At 33.5% G+C, this 21731-nt stretch overlaps 1 protein-coding gene across 4 annotated transcripts in view; it reads right to left on the bottom strand.

The window, feature by feature from the left end:
• Nucleotides 1-21731, bottom strand: part of LOC113399525 (uncharacterized protein) — a 463929-nt gene that overhangs the window by 83446 nt on the left and 358752 nt on the right. For all 4 annotated transcript variants that reach the window (XM_064218926.1, XM_064218925.1, XM_064218927.1 and 1 more), the window contains exon 2: nt 4836-5043. In XM_064218926.1, coding sequence (XP_064074996.1) covers nt 4836-5043 — 208 coding nt within the window. The remainder of the gene's footprint in view (nt 1-4835; nt 5044-21731) is intronic.

Raw genomic sequence — 21731 nt, 5'->3', positions numbered from 1 at the left:
AAAAATGGCGATCAGTCGTTTTATCTGCTTCGATTTAACATATGTATTACTTTTTGTTCTAAATGGGAAGAATTCAGAATTCACGTACAAATCAGTTTATAATATACATATACATTACTACATTATTTTTGGTAAAATACAAGGACTTAGCCGAAGCCACTTCGACAATTAAATAATAAAGATTCCGTTAAAAGCCTATTAACATCACAAATGTCGATAACGGCTATCGACGTTTTCCTTTTAGAAAAGAAGGAAATTAGAATTTTCTTTTACGGTATTTGTAAGCATTTGGGAAGCTATAAATAATTTTCGGGTACATTTGATTCCTCTCCGGCTCGGCGGAAAGGTTTGCGGTTTTACTAATTTGGGTCTTTTAGAGGGTCGAGCTAAATATATCGTGCTTCGTATTCTGTGCGATTTTTCCTTAAATATTTTTTTATCAGAATTGTTTTTCATTATGGAGAAAGGGTCTTTTTCTGAAAAGTGTATTCAAGGATGTTATGAAATTATATTGGATATTGATAGTAAAATTTTCGAAGTTATAGAAACTGCTGAAATTTCCACTGCTGGGCCTTCTAACACCTTCTGAAGAAGATAACTTGAAGGTTATTTCGTCACACTGCTGAACCTAATTACATGAGTAGATGCCGCCGAATTTTATCCAATACATGAAAGTATCCTCACGATGCATTCTTACAGTGTGGTGCACTACGTTATAAACATCAAATAATTACATGAAAATTCCGTTGTAATCGCTTGGCGTGATTACTCATGATCCACATGTTCTATTCACCGAGATAACTGGGCTGTCTAGAGTGTAAAACTATCAATAGCTATGTTATAAAATCATTCTTAAAAAAACAGTCATACTGATAAACCTACAAGAACCAACTTTGTTCTAGCAAAAGCGTGATCGTTCTTAAGGAAATTCTTCATCATCATCATGATCATCATGGTCAGCCTGTATTATTCCACTGCTGGACGTAGGCCTCCCCAAGGCGCGCCACTGAGCCCGATCTTCGGCCCTTCTCTTCCATATTCTACCGGCCATATTAATTATGTTATGTTCTCGTTATTTTTATACTGTGAAGAGGAATTCAATCATTTCATGAACTCGAATTCACACAATACTGTCCATTCTAATGGATGAAAAAGGTTAATTTTTTTAAAAGGATTTATTGTCAATTGTAAGTTCACGTTTTTTATCCACACAGTTATCCTACAATATAAACAATTCATTTGATTAATCCCTTGTATCCATTGATCCATTAAAATATTCATATGTAAAAAAAACAACACTCAAGATAACATCATAATGTAAAAAAAACACTGATAAAAATTTATTCAAATTTCGTTTGATCTTTACAACTCTGTCCCTAATAACGATCAAGCGTGTAACTCCTGGGAGTAAATTATTTATAATGCGGTTTTCTGTCAGGATAAATATAAAAGATAAAACTTATTTTACGACGCCATTTTCCTCAAAGCGAAACTGAATTTAATTTAATAGAGTACTTCTTTTAAGGCTTACTCGTCGATAATAATAATTGGTTGTAAGATAAGTTCTTTCAACTCGACCAGTGCGCTGCTTGGAACAAAGACTGTTCGTTAAAATTGATAAAAAAAGTGTCCAAAATCATTTCTACTTTTAGGTTTACACTGTGTTTACACTTGTGAAGATTTCAATGTCCTCCTGTAAAATTGCAGCCACGATAACCATCTTAACGGATACCGAACAAATTCCCCAAGGATATCATGGTATTTTTACACACAGTCTTGTTTTGTTTGAAAACAGGAGAGACAGGAGTAATTTGCGTTCCAATGCGATGGCAATTCGTCATGGCAGGAAAGAGCTGAAGTGCAAGATCAACGCTTTAAGTGTTTTTCGTTTTTCGCACGAGAGCTTATCAAGATCTCCTATCTAAGCATATCTTGACAGAAACCCCACTGAAATTTATTAGTTTGACCCAGGCTTTATCTGGTTTTATCTGGACCTCATAGACTGCAGCCAAAAATGTTAGCTACTTGCTAACGATGTAGTTGGTTGAAATATTAGTGGCTGAATAAGATCTGTGATGTTTAAAGAGGATGAAAGAACAAAATTATTATAATTGTCATATATTTAACAGTATAGTTAATCTACGTCACAAAATTGACTATTTTGTGAATGTAATACGAAATTTCGTAGTATTTTCTTAAGAACTGCGATTAATTAACTCCGTAACATTATAGGCAGGAAATGTCAATTTAAGTATCAAAGTTTACAAAGTTTGCTGGACATGATGATATTTTAATCATAGGGAAAATGGGAAGATGCGTATTTATTACGAATTACTTAAGGTAAACTTAAAAAAAGGAAGCCTAAAAATTAATTAAAAAATTTGCATCGAAAGGCAGACCAAAATATTTCGTCTCATTTCATTTGTGTCAGTAATAAAATCTTAGTTAAGTATTTCCCATTTCAAGTGTGTCATTTTCTTACATATTGTAATATATTTGTTAATTATGTCCTTTTCACCACATATTTATCATGCAAAACCTCTATTAAAAGATGGGAGTATTCATCCAATAGCTTTCAGAAGTATTGTTCGATATTTTGCATCGAAGTTAGCATGTAGGCATATAGATATAGGTTTCAGCCCTCTGGAATAAGTCGAGTATGGGCCATACTTCCACTTCCAACAACCTCCTACAGGTTGTTAGGCGAACCGATGACCTGAAGAAGGTGGTGGGTCCCGATTGTATGAGAAAGGCGGAGAAGCGGGAGCTTAGGCGCAATTTGGGAGAGCTCTATGTAAACCAGAGGATTCCTTCACCACCGAGCATGAGACGAATTATTTGAACAAATTAAGCACATTAGCGGATGAGCCTCCTGCTAATTTGCCACCTCTAACATAAAAAAAAAAACATTAATTCGATGATGATCCCCAAGGTTTGAACTCAGAATTATCTTATTATAATAAGATTCACATCTTGTGCATCCACTGGACCATCACAGTTGAACAGAACTATTAATAAATTTGTTTTATGTATATTTAATTATCTAAGTAAAATATATAGATAAAAAATATTTTGTAAACAAAAGCTTTCTGCTGAAAAACGTATTTGGTAAATTATCTTGGTTTCCTTGTGGAAATGAACAAACATGTTTGTTGCTTTATTTCAAACTAAACCTTACACAAAAGCAAAGCAAACTTCCGACAAAGTATCCATTGGACGCAGTATTTTTTATTTAGATTAAAACAAAAAAAAAAAGTTAAAATAATCTAAAGCAAACACGATTGTAGGGTGTAGTTTTGTTACTGGAGTAAATCAGATGATTACCTTTATTTAAACACCAATTAATATAGAACTGTGCAAAAATAACTCAATAAAAAACACCCGATGTTCATCACTTATTACAATATTTTTTTATACGGAACAGTTTAGTACGTGTAAGGTGATAATAAGTCGATTAACCGGGCAATCGTTGACGGTATTATTGATGATTAATCGATCACGTAATGTCTCGATTAATAGAAGAGCTGACAAATGGGCCTCGACGATCATTTCATCAATTCAATCCATGACGACGGACGTGATATATGAATTGACGGAAATACTGGTGCCATTGCACGACCAATCATATACGTCAGTTTACTTAACAAACAGAACTGGTACGATCTTTAGAGAAGAAGACTTTCTTTTTGGTTCATTATGGAAAAGTAAACTAAGGTAAGAATTTTACTTAGTAGACCTTTGTGCAAGCCTGTCTGGGTAGATACCACCACATTCATCATATCTTTTACCACCACAAGGGACATAACATGTTAGTTTCCAAGGTTGGCGGCACAATGTGACCAATATTAAAATTACTTAAAGCGCCAATGTCTATGGGCAGTGCTGGCAACATCCCATCGAGTGGTTCATTTGCTCGACCGCCATAACATGTTACAAAAAAAAAGAAAAACTAGAAAAGCAAATGATAATTATTGAAATAAATGACGCAAAAGAAAAAGACGATCCCGGAAGTTTCTGAGTGAAAGGAACGAGTTTTGATACCATTTTAAAGTTGTTTCATTCGAAAGAAAAAACATTACGAATAAATGAACCGTAAAAAATTGATGAGAAGGAATCCTCGCAAACTGTAAGCGCTGTGAATGTCGCAAGATAAAAACATCTATTAACTTAGTCGATCTGTTATCGCTGAAAAGTTTGCGAAAAGAAAATCTGTGTCCACGCATCGTTACGATACCACTACAATAGTTTATAGTAAAAAATTCGTATAAGTAACAGTTTCGTACGGGTGGATTTCTTTAAGAAAGAAAAGAATATGACATTAAGGTAATTTATACCCAAAAGCATTTAGAAATTATGTATACATTTCTTCCAGAGAATTAATTTTTAGAATTGTATCGTTAATTCGGGAGATTACCCCATGCAAACAAACAAATTTTACCTGCTTATAATATTTGACACCTTCTCTCAGTTTTTTAGAAATAGGAAGGTAATACCAGATATATTAATTTGATAAGAATTTTACTCTTCGGATGATTTTGAAAATAAAATTATATAATCATAATATTTATTATGTTCTGCCCTTTAACTCTTTTGAACTTTGACTCGCTCACCCAAGAATAACTAAATGCCCTGCCCAGCCAATGAGGTACGTTCCGTCGCAGCGTTTGCTCATTTATTAATAAAACATTCACATTTAACTAACTTCTAATCCCAGACAAAGATAATGGATTACGAGATACTTAAAGTATCATTTTAATTCGCTTTGCAATTATTTTATTCAAGTTTTATTTTGTGACTTACTTAACAACTAGATCAAGTATACAATAAAAACTTACCTGAGAGCCAGGTACCATTAAACGGCTTATAATGGTCAGTTAAAACGTCAGCGAGAGTAGGCCTTCTACCCCGTCCTCTGCCATCATCACCAGCTGGAGTAAGCAGTGCTATGCTGAAGACTATCAGGCCCAACACAGCTGCGATCACCAGTAGTGCTATGAGAATCCCACGCCAGTTTCGCTGTGTCGGTGTTGCAGCAGCTAACTCCTGGCAACAAGAACAATTTAAATTAGTATGTTTTACTTTCAAATATCTCGTTTATTTATTAGTGTTAAATAAGACACGTCTATCTGCATGAATGGTTTATTCCCACTGAGCGCACACGTTACAACTACCCTATAATACACTTATAAAATTAGGAACACAACAATTAGCTTCGTTTTACCAGGAGTTTTATTGATAAGCAGAGTAAGACTAATTTTGTGTCCCGTTAGAGAAGTACGTGGGCCTTTGTAACAAGTATGAGTGGACTATGATATTAAGGGTGGGCCCTCATCAGGAGGATTTGTCTGTAATGTAACAATGTAAGATTGCTGCCTGCAAGGGTTCACCTCGAGAATGACAGCGTATCTTACAGTAGTCATATTTATAAGCAAAATGTGGCATTGTACCATTTAGTAGATTATATCAATATATTTTTATCGTATGCTTTGAAATAAACATTAAAACTATAAAACAAGATTTATTGTATATACTATACTTTTAATTATATTTTAATAGTCTTAATTTATTATTAATGAATGGATACGAATCTAAAAATTTCGATTTTAACAATATACAACTCTGCGATAGAGCGACTGCTTAACATAAACAGTGAGTCAAATATCAAAGTTGCGGAGTGCAGTATAATACAACTTTTTGCACCGTCAGCTGCTAGCGACGGAACATGAGACTTGTTTTATTACAATTTCATATTTTATTCTGAAGCGTGATGATTTAGCTATTTATTTTTTTCATAAGACAACCAAATATGTCAAGGGATTTTAATTGGTTACTTTGACTAAAGGGACGTTTATTAAATCTTACAGATCAGTGAAGCATAAGCAATACAAGTTATGCTTGAAACATCACTTTTGTTACAACACAAACAATTTGGTGGTAGGGCCTTGCGCAAACCCGTCTGGGTAGATACCACCCACTCATCACAGATTCTACCACAGCAGTACTAAGTATTGTTGAGTTTTAGTTTGAAACGTTAGTCAGCCAGTGTAATTACAGACACAAGGGACATAAAATCTTAGTTTCCAAGGTTTGTTGGCACTGACGATATAAGGAATGTTTAATATTTCTTACAGCGCCATTGTCTGTAGTCGGTGGTCAATACTTATCATTGGGGCCCATTTGCTCGTCCGCATACCTATGTATATAAAAAAAATGTTTAGGTTACTAAGCTTCCTACCATATAATTATCGAATATTTAACGTGGGTTACATATTAACGCCATTATCAATTTTGTAACAGCACTAACGCGAATTTGAATGGATATGTAAAATCTAAGAGTCGTTAAATGATGCGTGAATGAAAGAATATTACAAAATCGAGTGAGTTTTTGAACGATTGCACACTTTCGACATGAAAAGATGGCCACGTTATCGTCGGCTAAAATTAAAAAATAAAATAATATTGTTATTGCAATGTCAAATAATTGTATGATTTGGAAAAAAAATAGACTGAGTGTTTTGATCTGTTTTTCTGAGGTCCGATGTATTTATTTCCGAACCGTTAGTAGATTTTTGACAATTTTTGACAATTTCTCGATAAGTGTAACGCTTCTAGATAGAGTAAAGATTTTGACTTTGTCTTTTTTTATGTTCAGACCATCGTAAGACTAAACACATTTAAGCTCGTATTGTAAATGCATAGTACCTACTAAGCCTGTAAGCATTTAGACATTTGCTGCTGGGCAAAAGGCTCCTCTATTCTTGGGGAAAGGGCTTAGAGCTATAAAAAATGGTAGCGTATGCTTAAATCCGTCATCTTCGGTTCAGATTTACGTGTTTCTAGGCACTAAATCGCCTCGGCTTTCGTTCTAATATATTTTAAGCATTTAAATATAAATATCTAATTCTAGTTTACCAAAGATGAAGTCACGGCTATAAAAGAAGATAATATTTTAATGATCATACTCGTTGACCTAAATTGATCTGAAGTTTATAACGATTTCGTGTGTGGAGACAACTTCACGAGTGTGAATTTACGCTGGATTTTTTTGCTAAGTTAGGAGCTCGCTTAATGTATCTTTAAATGGTATAAAGTCATTTTTCACGTTAGTCCGTTTGTTCACTTACGCCAAACGAAAGATTTTCTGCCATTTTCACCATAAATTGGTACTTTCACCAATATGGACAGAACAGAGTCAAATAAGATTTTTATTTCAAATTAAATTTTTGGGATAAACATTTTTACGTATTAAGGTATAATTACTATCAACCCCGAGGCCGTGGACGCGTGAGGTGGGAGCCTCACGTTTCCTATTTCAGACGGCCCTGAGGAGGACGGCAGCCGGGATTGCCTCGTGTTGCCGTACTCACTAGCGAGGGCTGCGGGGGGGCGAATCATCTTAGCCCATTGAGGAAAGCTCCACCAAGCTACGAGCGGAGTACTGCACGGGAGAGGTCGCAGATGCGTTATATCGACACGACCCCGCAGCCCCTCCAATCCGTGCCAAAGAGGGCAGTAATAGTAGTTAAGTAATAATCCCATTTAACCCGGTCCCCCCGGACACCCCCGGGATCCGGTTACATTTTCAGGTTTCCACTAGGTGAAAACAATAATAATAATAATAAAACGAATAGCTTTTGTTTAACTTATTTATCGTGTAGTATTAATTATACAAAATAAATATACCGAGAATTTACAGTTTAAATTGTTGTTGAATATTTCGAAATTGGAATAAAGTATTTATCATTTGTTCCAATTTCACCTCACTATTTCCACTTCATTCAGTCACGGCAACAGTCACACGGTATAGATGTTGAATTACAAAACTGTGGATACAAATATAGCAACTTTTTGGTAAGCGCTCAAACAATATCGAAGTCTATTAATATATTATTTATTTATCAAGGGTCTGCAATAAATATACGCAGTTACGAGTATATTACATAGCGCAATAATGTTTTAAAATGTAAATGTTCTTTTAATAACAGGAGCCCATATTAAATATTGACTAAACTGGAACCGGATGGTGCTTAGTGGTAATTAATTAAAATGGGAACATCAAAAAACGGTAAATAATGATCATACAAGACAATGTTATGCAAATTATAAATGAAGTATTACAGATAAAATTAAAATATTAATCAAACTAAAAGTATAAAAATTAACAAAAGCATACAAAATGTATTAATAAAAAAAAATTCTATACGAGATATAGATTATAACAACAAAATCAAAATATACGTAATTCAAGTAGGCTTTTACAAGTTTTAAACTTTTGAATCGTCATTTACATACATTACATTACATTACACGCCTGTGAATTTCCCACTGCTGGGCTAAAGGCCTCCTCTTCCTTTGAGGAGAAGGCTTGGAGCATATTCCACAACGCTGCTGCAATGCGGGTTGGTGGAATACGAATGTGGCAGAATTTCGTTGAAATTAAACACATGCAGGTTTCCTCACGATGTTTTCCTTTACCGCCGAGCACGAGATGAATTATAAACACAAATTAAGCACATGAAAATTCAGTGGTGCCTGCCTGGGGTTGAACCCGAAATCATCGGTTAAGATGCACGCGTTCTAACCACTGGGCCATCTCGGCCAATCGTCATTTAACAAACTATATTAAGTGAAGCTACCACCGGTTCGGAATATAGATTCTACCGAGAAGAACCGGCAAGAAACTCAGTAGTTACTCTTTTTCAACATCTAAAAATACAGTCATTTTAGTTAAATACAATTATATATGTATGTTATGTCTCCTGCCTGGAAGTCAACAAGCATTAACTCTACGCTTTTTTATCATCTGTATAATCTTGTATCGAATAATATGCCTTCTTCACCAATGTATTTTTACCAATGATTTGATTTATGAAACGGCAACATTAAAAATGTCTTGTTTATATGTGTGACCTGTTCACGGATACGTCAAACCAAATATGACACTAGTGAAACCGAGAGACATCTATATTTGACGACCTCCGTGGTCGAGTAGTGTGTACACCGGTTTTCATGGGTACGCCACTCCGAGGTCTCGGGTTCGATTCCCGGCCGAGTCGATGTAGAAAAAGTTTATTAGTTTTCTATGTTGTCTTGGGTCTGGGTGTTTGTGGTACCGTCGTTACTTCTGATTTTCCATAACACAAGTGCTTTAGCTACTTACATTGGGGTCAGAGTAATGTATGTGATGTTGTCCAATATTTATTTATTTATTAACATTTCCAATACGAACGGTCTTATTACTTGTCATAATAAAATATCTGTTTAAGAACCGTAAAGTGAAAACGACCCTGCAAAGCAGTGACGAGAAAGGGTCGGGTTGGTTGTTTTATCTTCATTAAAGTACACTTACGGATTCTCACAGAACTGTTCTGTTTGTCTACTGAATGTATCGCTGCTTTTTGTTGCTGAATTGTGAAAAAGTATTATGAAGAAAATCATAGAATATATATAAGCAAAACCCGCGGTTTCGTTCGTTTGGAATTCAATTTGTGACGAAAATTCTAAGCTTATGTTATTGGGTAGATCATTTTTGGGGGGCCTAATTTATAGTTTCGGTAATTCGCATATTAACTTAAAAAGTGGCAGCTGTGAAATCACAGACAGACGCTGCAATTTTACTCATTTGTATATATTTGTTACTAAGTAATATATCATATAATAATATGAATTCTTCTAAAGGTCATTGAAATGTAGGTCATGTTAATAATTCACACATAACGGTTGAGTGATTTCATGTATGCTCGTTTTTGTCAATCCTCTAAAATAAAACATTATAAACAGGAACGATGACAAAATAAAATAATTTGTTATATAATATATTTTTTTATGATAAATCCTTCGAAGGCACAGTATGGGTAAGACGGAATATTTCAAGCATCATTTTCTGGCACTTGTGACGTTTAAGACACGCTGAATAGTCGTCGTTAGGAGTTCCTTAACAGCGCTGTCATTTTCAGGTGCGAAAGATAAGTGCGGGTTGTTAAAAAAATTATCGTAAATAATTGTAGCTGGATTTGTCCTGTAAATAATTGTCATAAAATACGAGAATTTCAGCCTAAAAGTTCAAATTTAAGCGAATCCAGTTCCACATAAATTTAAATACTGTTCTAATGTTTACAAATCGAAAAACAATAAATATCTACTAAAACTATTTTGATAATCATTTTGTTTTTTATAAATTGTTACTTTTAATTTTATTCAATGCCTAACTAGTTTTAAGCTATGAATTAAAAAAAAAAGAGCAATGGCGGGGACTTTAGGTTAGGCGCTGTAAGATAATTTAAAATTGTTGTAGAAAATGTATGTTAAAACAAATCATTGTGAGAAATAAATTGATTATATCTATAACCTGGTGTCTCGGTTTGGAGGTTATACGTTTTTATTTATGAATATACATAAATATTACATATATATTACTGTAACTAAGTAATAAAATGTGTGAAATTTTGCAGGCATCTGAATAAATGGCTTAACTTATTAATTTTATTATTCTATAGTGACAGTACGATATCACAGTGTTGGATCAACTGATTCCTCGGTCTAAGTTTCTCGAAGAGAGCTCCACCAAAAAATTATATTTAAATGATCTCTCATCATTTACGTAGAAACTGCCACCAATTTAAAAATTGCTCCGACTTGAGAAGAATCAAAAGAAACTCGGTGTGTTTTTTATTTTCGATAAGATTAATTGACGACCTCCGTGGTCGAGTAGTGTGTACACCGGTTTTCATGGGTACGCCACTCCGAGGTCTCGGGTTCGATTCCCGGCCGAGTCGATGTAGAAAAAGTTCATTAGTTTTCTATCTTGTCTTGGGTCTGGGTGTTGGTGGTACCGTCGTTACTTCTGATTTTCCATAACACAAGTGCTTTAGCTACTAACATTGGGGTCAGAGTAATGTATGTGATGTTGTCCAATAATGAGCTTTCTAAACACAAATATGACTCAAAGGTATCTCGATATAACAATAAAAGAGATAATCTTATAACCACGTTGAAAATACGAGATAATAACAAAAATACAGACAATATAAATTCCACATATATTTTCGGCGAGAGTTCTAATTGTCAAAGGAATTTGAAAACTGAATCGTGTACAAAATATCGATTCTGTTTGCAAGAGCGCGGATAGAATTGAATTGAACACGATGTCTGTCATTTTTAAACCGATTATCGGTGGCTGCTGTGATTGGGAATTACATGTATATTTAATAGGCTTGTAGTAGGTAGTTGAATAATTTTAAAAACACTTTCAGATTTAAAACTTTTATTTTAATATCACAGTTTGATAAAGATTTTAAAACAATTCAGTATTTCAGAATATATTTTTTATAACATCGTATTTGCGGTCGTGATAAGATATAGAGTTGCTGTTACCAAATTATCATAACCTTGTTTTCAAAGTTCGATTTACAAAAAATAAATATGATTGGTTTATCTGCTCTCTATAATTCCATAAAACGAATATCTTAGTAATTATTGACTTATTTATTCGCTGTCTCGCTCGCGCAACTTGCGACTATTACATTATTCTTAGAAACGCCGGTAGCACTTATTAGTCCGTAATAAAGTTAAAATTGCAAGTGTTTTTTGTCAGTGCTTTTATAAATCGAATTTTTAAAACACAATACAATTGTTTCCGATGCTTGCCAATGCACAATATTTATTCTGAAATTCGATATTAAATTGTATCGGATTTCTGTAAGGAAAATTATGAGTACACTCGTAGGAACTCCAGAAGTAGTTTATTAGTAGTTTTCATTGTATTGTTCTTTTCTTCGTTTCAACGTATTGATATTATTTAAAAATATATTAGTTTTTTGGAACCAAGTACTTTTACGCAACTTGCAGTAGACTGAACTGGCAGAAATTGTCGCGTAAGAAAAAGCCACTTGCAGGTGACCTGCCTCATTTTCTTCCTTTATACGATTTTATAGAATACTAGCTGTGCCCACGACTTCGTGCGCGTTGTTTGAATTTAAGTTATTTGGATATTGTAGCGTGATTTTATTTTTATTCTATATATAATTCTAAAACAAAAGCATAAGTTACTCCTCATTACATCCGCTATCTGCCAGTGAAAGTCCCGTCGAAATCGGTTCAGCCGTTCCAGAGATTAGCCGGAACAAACAGACAGACAGACAAAAAATTTAAAAAAATGTTATTATGGTATATGTACCGTGTATACATACATATGCATTTAGTAAAAATGGGTTATTTTAATATTACAAACAGACACTCCAATTTTATTATATGTATAGATAGTTTAATCTTATTTTTTGTTATATTCATTCACACGGGATGTTTTGTCATTGTTATTTAATTAATCTCAAACGTTGGTGATATTTTTCATTGGTCTGGGTCTGTTATTTAATATATATTTAATATACATATACAGCGCAAGCAAATTCCTTCCAACCTGGTGCCCCACGACACCTCTCGTTTTATAGTAAAATGGGGCAAACGAATGATTATCTGATGGCGAGTAACCAATACTATTCTAGTAATTTTATATAACCCCATTTCACCCTTGGAATTACACTTTGGTTGGTTTGGTTAATCTGATCGAATGAAAAACATAATAATTAAAAAGTTTCTTCAAAATTGTCGAAGCTATCGACTTATAAACACAAATAAAATAGAAACTTTTTTATCCTTAATCTACTCTTAAAGAAAAATTTCTATCCCTAACTTAAAAAGGGACTACACTTCAATAATAATTTATACAATAAAAAATAATTTTAAGTCGGCTTCGTAATATATTATACAGAATTCCATAACTTGGAGTTAGGGTTTAATTTGAATGCCGCTGACGGTATTTAAGTTTATGTATTCAATTATGCATTGAAATTAATCAGATGAACGCTAAGGCGCGTGGCGGTTCTGTTCAATGTAATACACATTATTGTCACGAGGAATAGAGTATTTATTTACTTTACATCCCCCAACCCGCATTGGAGCAGCGTGGTGGAATATGCTCAAACCTACTCCTCAAATAGAGAGGAGGCCTTATCCCAGCAGTGGTAAATTTACGGGCTGCTAATGTAATGTAACTTTGCATTAAAGTGTTTTATGAATTAGCAATATTTAAAGTCTACCATCGTTTCGGAAAACAGCATCCAGCAAAGGAAAACGACAAAAATTTTGCTTAGTTGCTCTTTTAATATAAACTATACTTATAATGTGATTATTATTGACAATTATTGTTTTTGCTTACCAAAAAAAAAAAAAATATTGGACAACATCACATACATTACTCTGATCCCAATGTAAGTAGCTAAAGCACTTGTGTTATGGAAAATCAGAAGTAACGACGGTACCACATACACCCAGACCCAAGACAACATAGAAAACTAATGAACTTTTTCTACATCGACTCGGCCGGGAATCGAACCCGGGACCTCGGAGTGGCGTACCCATGAAAACCGGTGTACACACTACTCGACTACGGATGTCGTCAATAACAAATAAGTACAGTTAACGATGCCTTAGAACAAAAACATTAAAATGTTGTCAATATTTTAACGTGGTATAAGCGTTTATGAAATTATTTTTATCTTCACCTGTTTAACATGATTTTGTATCTAAGTTCTTTTACGCGTTTCACGTTAGAGTGAACTGGCAAATATCTTCATGGAAGGAAAATGGTTAAAAATGTTCGCGTTACGACAGATCATCTGCTCCTCTCTTTCTCTTTCGCTCTGTCTCTTTCTGTTATATAGGTTTAAGATAACATTATTCTAACTGTGTTTATGTTATTCTTTTCAATAATTTATTTCTTCTCATTTATATATTATATTATCAAACGTTTTTCAATTATAATAGTTGATTCATTCTGTTTATATTTAATACACAATATATAGCAAAAGCAACTTCAATCCTACTGGGTGTCAATACCTTTTTTATTGACGTATGTTCGACATATTCCTAGACGACTATTAACTTCCATCGTCATGGATTAGACGCGCCAAAATCATATCGACGTCAGCGATTGTGACGTCAGTGAACCCGGATTGGTTGATAATCCTATACGATGGCGTTGCCGTTTCGTTTTACGATCATTAGTTAAAGGCCTGGTGAGTAGCTCATAAAGTAGCAGACACACACTGGTACATTATGATATCCTTATCTGCTGGCTAATTCTAAATTCAAATTTGAATATACTTAATACTTAACGAAAAACACGATTGTGAAATATCAGAAAGTATTGTGCAAATTTGACTATTATAACTGTATGAATACAAGGATCAAAATAACGTATCAATGTTGGTCGTTTTTTATCATTTCGAAGAGACACGAAGTGAGTTCTAATAGCACTGCAGAAGGACTTTATTGTACGAGTACGACAATAGAAAATAAAAAAATAAACGTATTAATATTTATCGAGTAGCTCAGACAGTTGAATCTCTTAATCCTATTATTTCTTAAAATCTGCTATCTCATGTTCAATCTTATTTTTCGTAATGTGTTGGAAGAATAAAAAGCATTGTTATTTTTATATTCTTCATTTATAATGAATAACTAAGTTTATAAACTGAAACGAAAAATTGCGCTCTGAAAAGAACGAAACAAAATATTCTTATCAGCTATATGTTAAATTATATAAATAGTCTTTTAGGGCAAGTTAGCATATGATCGTGGCAATCCTCTGAACATCATTCATATGTGTGTATATATTCAATCAAGAGTCTTCTGACGATATCAGAATTTGTCAAATTGTGTCTTTTTGGTTGACGTGAAAATGGGCCACCTGATGGTAAGTGGCCACCACCGCCCATAGACAGCGCTGTAAGAAATATTAACGATTCCTTACATCGCCAATGTGCCCCCAACCTTAGGCACTAAGACTATGGCCACTAAGATTATGCTTATAGTTACACTGGCTCACTCAACCTTCAAACGGAAACACGATAATATTGGGTGTTGCTGTTTTGCGGTAGAATATCTGATGACTGGTGCCTATCCAGACGTGCTTGCACGAAGACCTATAACCGAGTGGTTAGAGGATGCGGGAAAAGATTCATACATATATAGCTCGCTCAAATCATAACGGTTCTTTTGGTTTAGCTTGATCTTGACAGACGGGCCAGTGATGAGAAACAGAAAATATAACATATAATAACAGTCGATGGAACGATGGAATGTGTAATTCAAATTAGAATTAAATTTTTTTTTAACTTATTTTTCTAAAGATACCCCAAATACTAGCCAAAGAGACCCCAACCAAAAGGACCCCTTTCGTAACAATAACTTAACAATGATCTTTAATTAGGATTTTTGTAACATTGTACAAGGGTCTATTATTTTCAATGTTTCTATTTAAATTTTACTTTGAAGCAATAATATATAATAGAAAAAGTCTTAAAATTTTCGGATAACGCTTGTATCTTTAGGAACTTTAGTATTATACGTATTTTTTAAAAATATTTTTACAATTTTTAAAATCATTAAATTAAGAAAATAATATGTTGTATGCAAAGTTATGTCGCTCAGAAAATTTACATCTGTCAAAAAGATCAAGCTGTCTTGTACAGGGTATAAGCTCTAATCGTTATAACAAGTCTGAAACCGTCTCGTCTTTAATAAAACTTAAGGCATCCTAATATATCGGTCATTGAACTTGTTTGTACGGAATTTCTAACTTCATAAATTCTTATTATTAGTCTGAAGTCTTATGTAGTATTTTGTACAAAACCGTTTCTCGTTGAGTCATAACTAATCCTAATATATATTGAATCTACTGGCTTTCAAGATTTCAGAGAATTTAAAAATTACGAGCCTTATAGTCGCATATTATGTGTACATAAACAGCCTGTAAATTTCCCACTGCTGGGCTAAGGCCTCCTCTCCCTTTGAGGAGAAGGTATGGAGCATATTCCACCACGCTGCTCCAATGCGGGTTGGTGGAATACACATGTGGCAGAATTTCGTTGAAATTAGACACATGCAGGTTTCCTCACGATGTTTTCCTTCACCGCCGAGCACGAGATGAATTATAAACACAAATTAAGCACATGAAAATTCAGTAGTGCCTGCCTGGGTTTGAACCCGAAATCATCGGTTAAGATGCGCGCGTTCTAACCACTGGGCCATCTCGGCTCATATTATCAACATATATATATTATGTGTACCATCTTGATAATAAGCAATATTACCACTAATTCTCTCGCAAAAAGGTTTATCTACTCTCTATTACTATCTGACAAGCGGTCCTTGCACCGCGCGCGCTCATTGGTCAAATTTAATAGTGCGCACTTCCCCGGTGTCCTGTTACAGACTTCCGTCCTTTTGCACAAAATAAGTCCCACATTTCAAGAAAGCGAGAAAAAAGATATTACTCATCAATAATATCCCAAGGATCAACTTGTAAAAATAACTTATTTTGCCAGGAATCTTCGCTGAAGAACGCGGAATAACTTCCACTGTTTTATATAATCAGATGTGTGGTTTAGGAACCCATACCATGCTAAATATTATGTTTTATTTGGTAAGAATATCTATTCTAATATTATAAAGAGGTGAAATTTTTTTGTTCGTATGCAAGGTGATCTCCGGTATGAATTATCTAATTAAAAAAAAATCACTGGTAGAAAACTACATTAGGTAAAAAACATATTTGTATCAAATCATATCGTCATATATATTTTATAAGTAATGTTTTATTTTGGCCTATTAGGTACTAGTATAATCGATTTTAGTGTTTAATTAAACGCTTTGTGCAAGTCCGTCTTGATAGGTACCACCCACTCATCGGTTATTCTACCGACAAACAGCAGTACCCAGTGTTGTTGTGTTCCAGTTTGAAGGGTGAGCCAGTGTAACTACAGACATAAGGCACATAACATCTTAGTCCCCGAGGATAGTGACGCAGTTCATCGTCCGCCTACCTATGAATATAGTTTTATCATTTCCTTAAGTACGTAAAATGGACTCCAAATCCACTCTAAAATATGATGTCCCCAGTGCTTGTTATTACACTGGATCACTCACCAATCAAAGTGATCTAACGTCTGCCGGTTTTCTAAATGTAATCTACAGTCTGAATCTGTCCCTATATCAAGTTTCTATAGTATGGATCGATGTCTTTTGCTCATAAAGTATGTATTATGCCAATATATGACACGGCACTGATTGGAAGAGCATGTTTGCTTCAGGCATTACATAACATATTATTTATGAAGTATGGAGGCGCATGGACTTCCTGATTGTAAATGCTCGCCATCGCCCATAGACGTGGGCTTTGTAAGAAATGTTCACCGTAATATGTGTAATGACTATTGAGCCTGTAGTTAAACTGGCTCAAGCACTCAAATCGGAACACAACAATACTAATTATTGCTGATTTGCTGTAGAATATGTGATGAGTGACTCTCTACTCAGACCAAAAAGTTTTTATTGTAAAACATAATATGTAATATAAAAGTTCTAAATTAAGAACGCTCTTGTTATAACAGAATTTCCGATACTGAATTAACGTAAAATGTTCAGCTCTCGAAACCCTCGAGTGAGGGCTGAGTAACCGCAATTCTCGTGATCAAGTGATTTTGTCCACAGACAGTTTCTGGTCGAGGAAAAAATTTCATAAAAGAGTTTTGTTATGTGAAAAGTTTTCTTTTTATTGTCATATTAACATATATTACTAATTGATTGAAAATTGGAAGCGTTTTGATCAATTCTGGTAGAATAGTGTTTTATGATGAGGATCACGGATTGGTTTGGTATGATTTTGACTGTATTATTTGTATGTCTGTCTCGATATTTACGCCGATATTGATGATTGTATTCTTGGAATACGATATACCCCATTTATCGTTTATGACTCAATACAAGACTTTATAGTTCATGGTATAATTTCTTTTATAAAATACATTATGAAATCAAAACGGTAACATAAAAATATGGTAAATTATACCCTTCTCAGAAGATGTAGTCGAATGAAAATGTCCCTCTCAGTAAGGTCGTTAAAATGTAGAAAATGGTAGCATTTTTTTTCACAGATGTTTTTGTAAGATCTTTTGAAAATGTACACTGAAATGAATTACAAATTCGCACATTTAATTTGTCTAAGGACTGACGCTCTGGGCATTCATCATGAGGGGGAAAATAATCACCGCGTCTGACTGCTAATCCAATATGAGAAAATGTAAGAGAGTACTTACATTTGTGACAGATACAAAAAGATCTAAGTAACTTTTTACATACTGCGGATACGACGTTAGACAATTTCTTAAAATTTGGTATACACATGTCTAATGGAATTGGAATATGTAGAAAAATAATGGAAATATTTATTTCACATTACAAAATCTATAAGCAGTGCTAAACTAAACGACATAACTTTATATTCTCTTATGTTTCCAAACTTTGCCGTGAAAATGTTGCAAATTAAATTAAATTGAAATAACGACAAAATCAATTTTAAGACAATCCTGTCAAATAAGAACGCTCGTAGGGTTTGAAGTAATCCTTTTTTTTTTAATAGGGAACAAACGGCAAAACAAAAATCAGAGAGGAGGCTCGGCTCACCTGAGGGAAGCGAGTGCCATCGCACAACGATTTTGACAACACCAGAAGGGTTGAGCCAGCCAGCATGAATGGGCTCTTTTTTTGAGGTTTTCAAGTCGTATCGGTTCAGAAAAACCGAAAATGACTTAAAACTAGCACTTTTGTGACTTGCCTGACTTCGCCATATAATCGAATTATAGTCGGAATGGTCTTTTTTTGCCTTGCTTGACAAATATTTCAGACCTTACGAATATGTATAAAATGAAAATTTTACGTAATTATTTTTATTTATTTAAAGAATCATTGACAAGATACATATAATCCTGTTATACAATGGCGATATTTACTGTTATTGCGTAAATTATGAATTAAAAACTAATAAAACACTGATTTTATTTATTGAATAAATCACGTCATAGCATCGCTTTAACACGTGAAGCAATACCGTAAACTTTTCAAAACCCCAAAATTGGAGGGGAAGTATGACGTCATCCACGAAATCCTTCGCTATGAATATTTGAAATCTATTTTCGAGCATAAAAGGCTCATTCATCTTAAGAATCCGTAATGAGTCGCTAAGTGCACCCCGGTGGAAAATATTGTTTGACAAGTCACCGGTTTTAAAACACAGCTATAACTTTAGCTGTATAATCTGTATCTGGTATGAGATCTTTTCAAATACAGAGAGAGAAATATAACAGTAAATGTTCTATTTTTCTTCTAAGAAGAGGAAGTTTTTCACCAAGTGTGTACCATAAAATGAAATTAAACCTAAATGAAATTCGAACCCATATAAAAATGTTTACTCTATTTTTAAATGGGTGCAAACGGTAAGTATAGTGTATACTTGTTTTCCCAAACAAAAAGATATTTTCCGAATCGGTTGATAAATGACAGTTTTGAGGTAAAAAGTGCCACCGAATTAATTAAGAACTTCTGTTTTTGAAGTTGTTTAAAGAAGTAAGCCTGTATATTTCTTACTGGATAAAAGCCTTCGCCCCCTCTCGGGGATGTCATATGTCATGATGGTTTTCCTCTGAGTGGGGTGCGAATGAACACAGATCATTTATTTATTTATTTTAGGGGAACATACAATAAGATGACACTATTAGCATATAAGATTTTAAATTAACATGGTTATTTTTATTACTAACAGTATTTGAAACGGGATATTTACCATATTTTAATTTTTATTTGGTGGAGCTCGATATTTCGACATTATCTACGAATCCCGTTTTAAATACTGTTACTATTAGCATAATAATATATAATGTAAAATGTAAATATATAATGTACGATGTAAAACAGCTAAGTTTCCAATAATAATAACACAATCTATCTTTCACAGCACATGAAGATTTAGTACTAATAATCTCAAAGATTTTGAGAAATTTATCTTAAAATAATTTTATTTTTATTGTTATCGAGTTCATATAGCCAATATATTTTAAATACAGTTGTTGATTATCAAAATGCTTTAAATTTCTGTTGTCACGTTATTCATATACAAATATAAAATTAATTTCGTGAATGTCATTCTTCTTGGTGATATGTCATTTTAATCAAATAAGTAATGAAATTGTTTTAGACTTGAAACGAATGTCAAACGCACTCAGTAGCATCAGCTGTGCTCAACTCGGATGTTTTCAAGTTCGAAATCATCATCATCAAAATCCACAACAGCGCGATTTTTAAGACATTTTCTGCCTCGCACAACCACTGTGTGGAACCAGCTTTCGCCGGCGGTTTTTCCGAACCGATACGACTTGGGAACCTTCAAGAAAAGAGCGTACTCATCAGATCACATTTGAAAACTTGATTGGTTTAAAAAAGTCAATTGAAGAAAAATGAATCTCACTAAATCTAAAAATGAAGAAATAAATTGTTATTTTTCCATTTTAAGCTAAGATGCAGATGCTATTTTACTCGCAATAAACTTATGATCAAGTCAGTGATTCAGTATTATTTTCTTGATTACTGGAAATATCTTTTAAAATTTATTATTTATGTTTGTTAACAATGGTGTCCCTGTAGGACTTATATTTTTTATGAATAAACATATAATAATACTAGAGTACATTATTATACGTACGTAAAAACTGGAAAGTATACAAATTTATTATTTTATTAATCTTTGTTGTGGGTTAATTGATAATTTCACGCACATTTTTTTACTAGAGATCGGTCAAAACTCTCTGTTTACATACTTTATAACAAGTTTTTAATCTATGTTTATTAAAAAAATAATAAATAATTACCAAAATGTGAATATTTTTCCGTTTTCAACAAAATGTCAGTAAAAATAAGATGTAATTTATTAACAAACTACGCATAATACAGTTATTCGGTAAACCAAATTATTTAGTGGTGTATAGATGTTCAGAGAATTCGCTAGAATATTTTCTTTGTATTTCGCTTCCTAGATATGATTTTACTATCGCTTCTGAAACAATACTGATCACATCATCGTCAAACTGTTTATTTATATACAGCCATCATTTCGAATCGGAAACATTCTCGAAATATATAGAAACACTAGCTGTGCCTGCGACTTCGTGCGCGTTTGAATTAAATAAAAAAGATTGAGTTCTATATTGTATTTATATGTGAGCACAGCTTGTAAATATAAAAAGTATAAGGAGAATTGAAAATACAAATATCTCGTGAAAGCTTTCGAGAATATTCGAGATGCGAAAAGCTTCACCTGTGTCAACATGTCACCTCATTGTATCGGTAACGTCTTTCTGGATACATGTCTGTTACTCTAAGGATTTATTTTAAATAAAAGTCTTTAACATATAAAAATATAGAAAATTATAAAATAATAAAAAAATACAAATGGGACGCCCGCGAAACTTCGCGTTTATTCAAAAGATTTTTTAGGAATTTCGAAACCTGTGACAGATTTCGTTACGATTTAATTTATTTGTAAACTGGAAGTCACTCTACATTTGGTGCCAATTTTTTGAACCTTGTTTAATTGAAATTTTTAATGTCAAATAGGATACATTAGTTCAGTTAGAATTAGAGTGTCGATAGCAATTTACTATAATTTTGTTTACGTTTTTCTTTTTTTTTCTTACCGCCGTAGAATCGATCTTTAACCGGGCATTCCGAAACCTCTTCCCCGCTCCTCTTTCTTTATCCGCTTTCTAAAATGAATTCTTTGTTAAATTGTAACAATTTAGTCAATTGAAATCAAGAATATTTTTAAACTTTTTGCAAATGTA

Source organism: Vanessa tameamea, chromosome 25 (genome assembly GCF_037043105.1).
Source record: "Vanessa tameamea isolate UH-Manoa-2023 chromosome 25, ilVanTame1 primary haplotype, whole genome shotgun sequence".
NCBI classification, from domain to species: Eukaryota; Metazoa; Arthropoda; class Insecta; order Lepidoptera; family Nymphalidae; genus Vanessa; species Vanessa tameamea.
The sequence above is the reverse complement of the archived record's forward strand: the minus strand, read 5'-3'. Positions and strand labels throughout refer to the sequence as shown.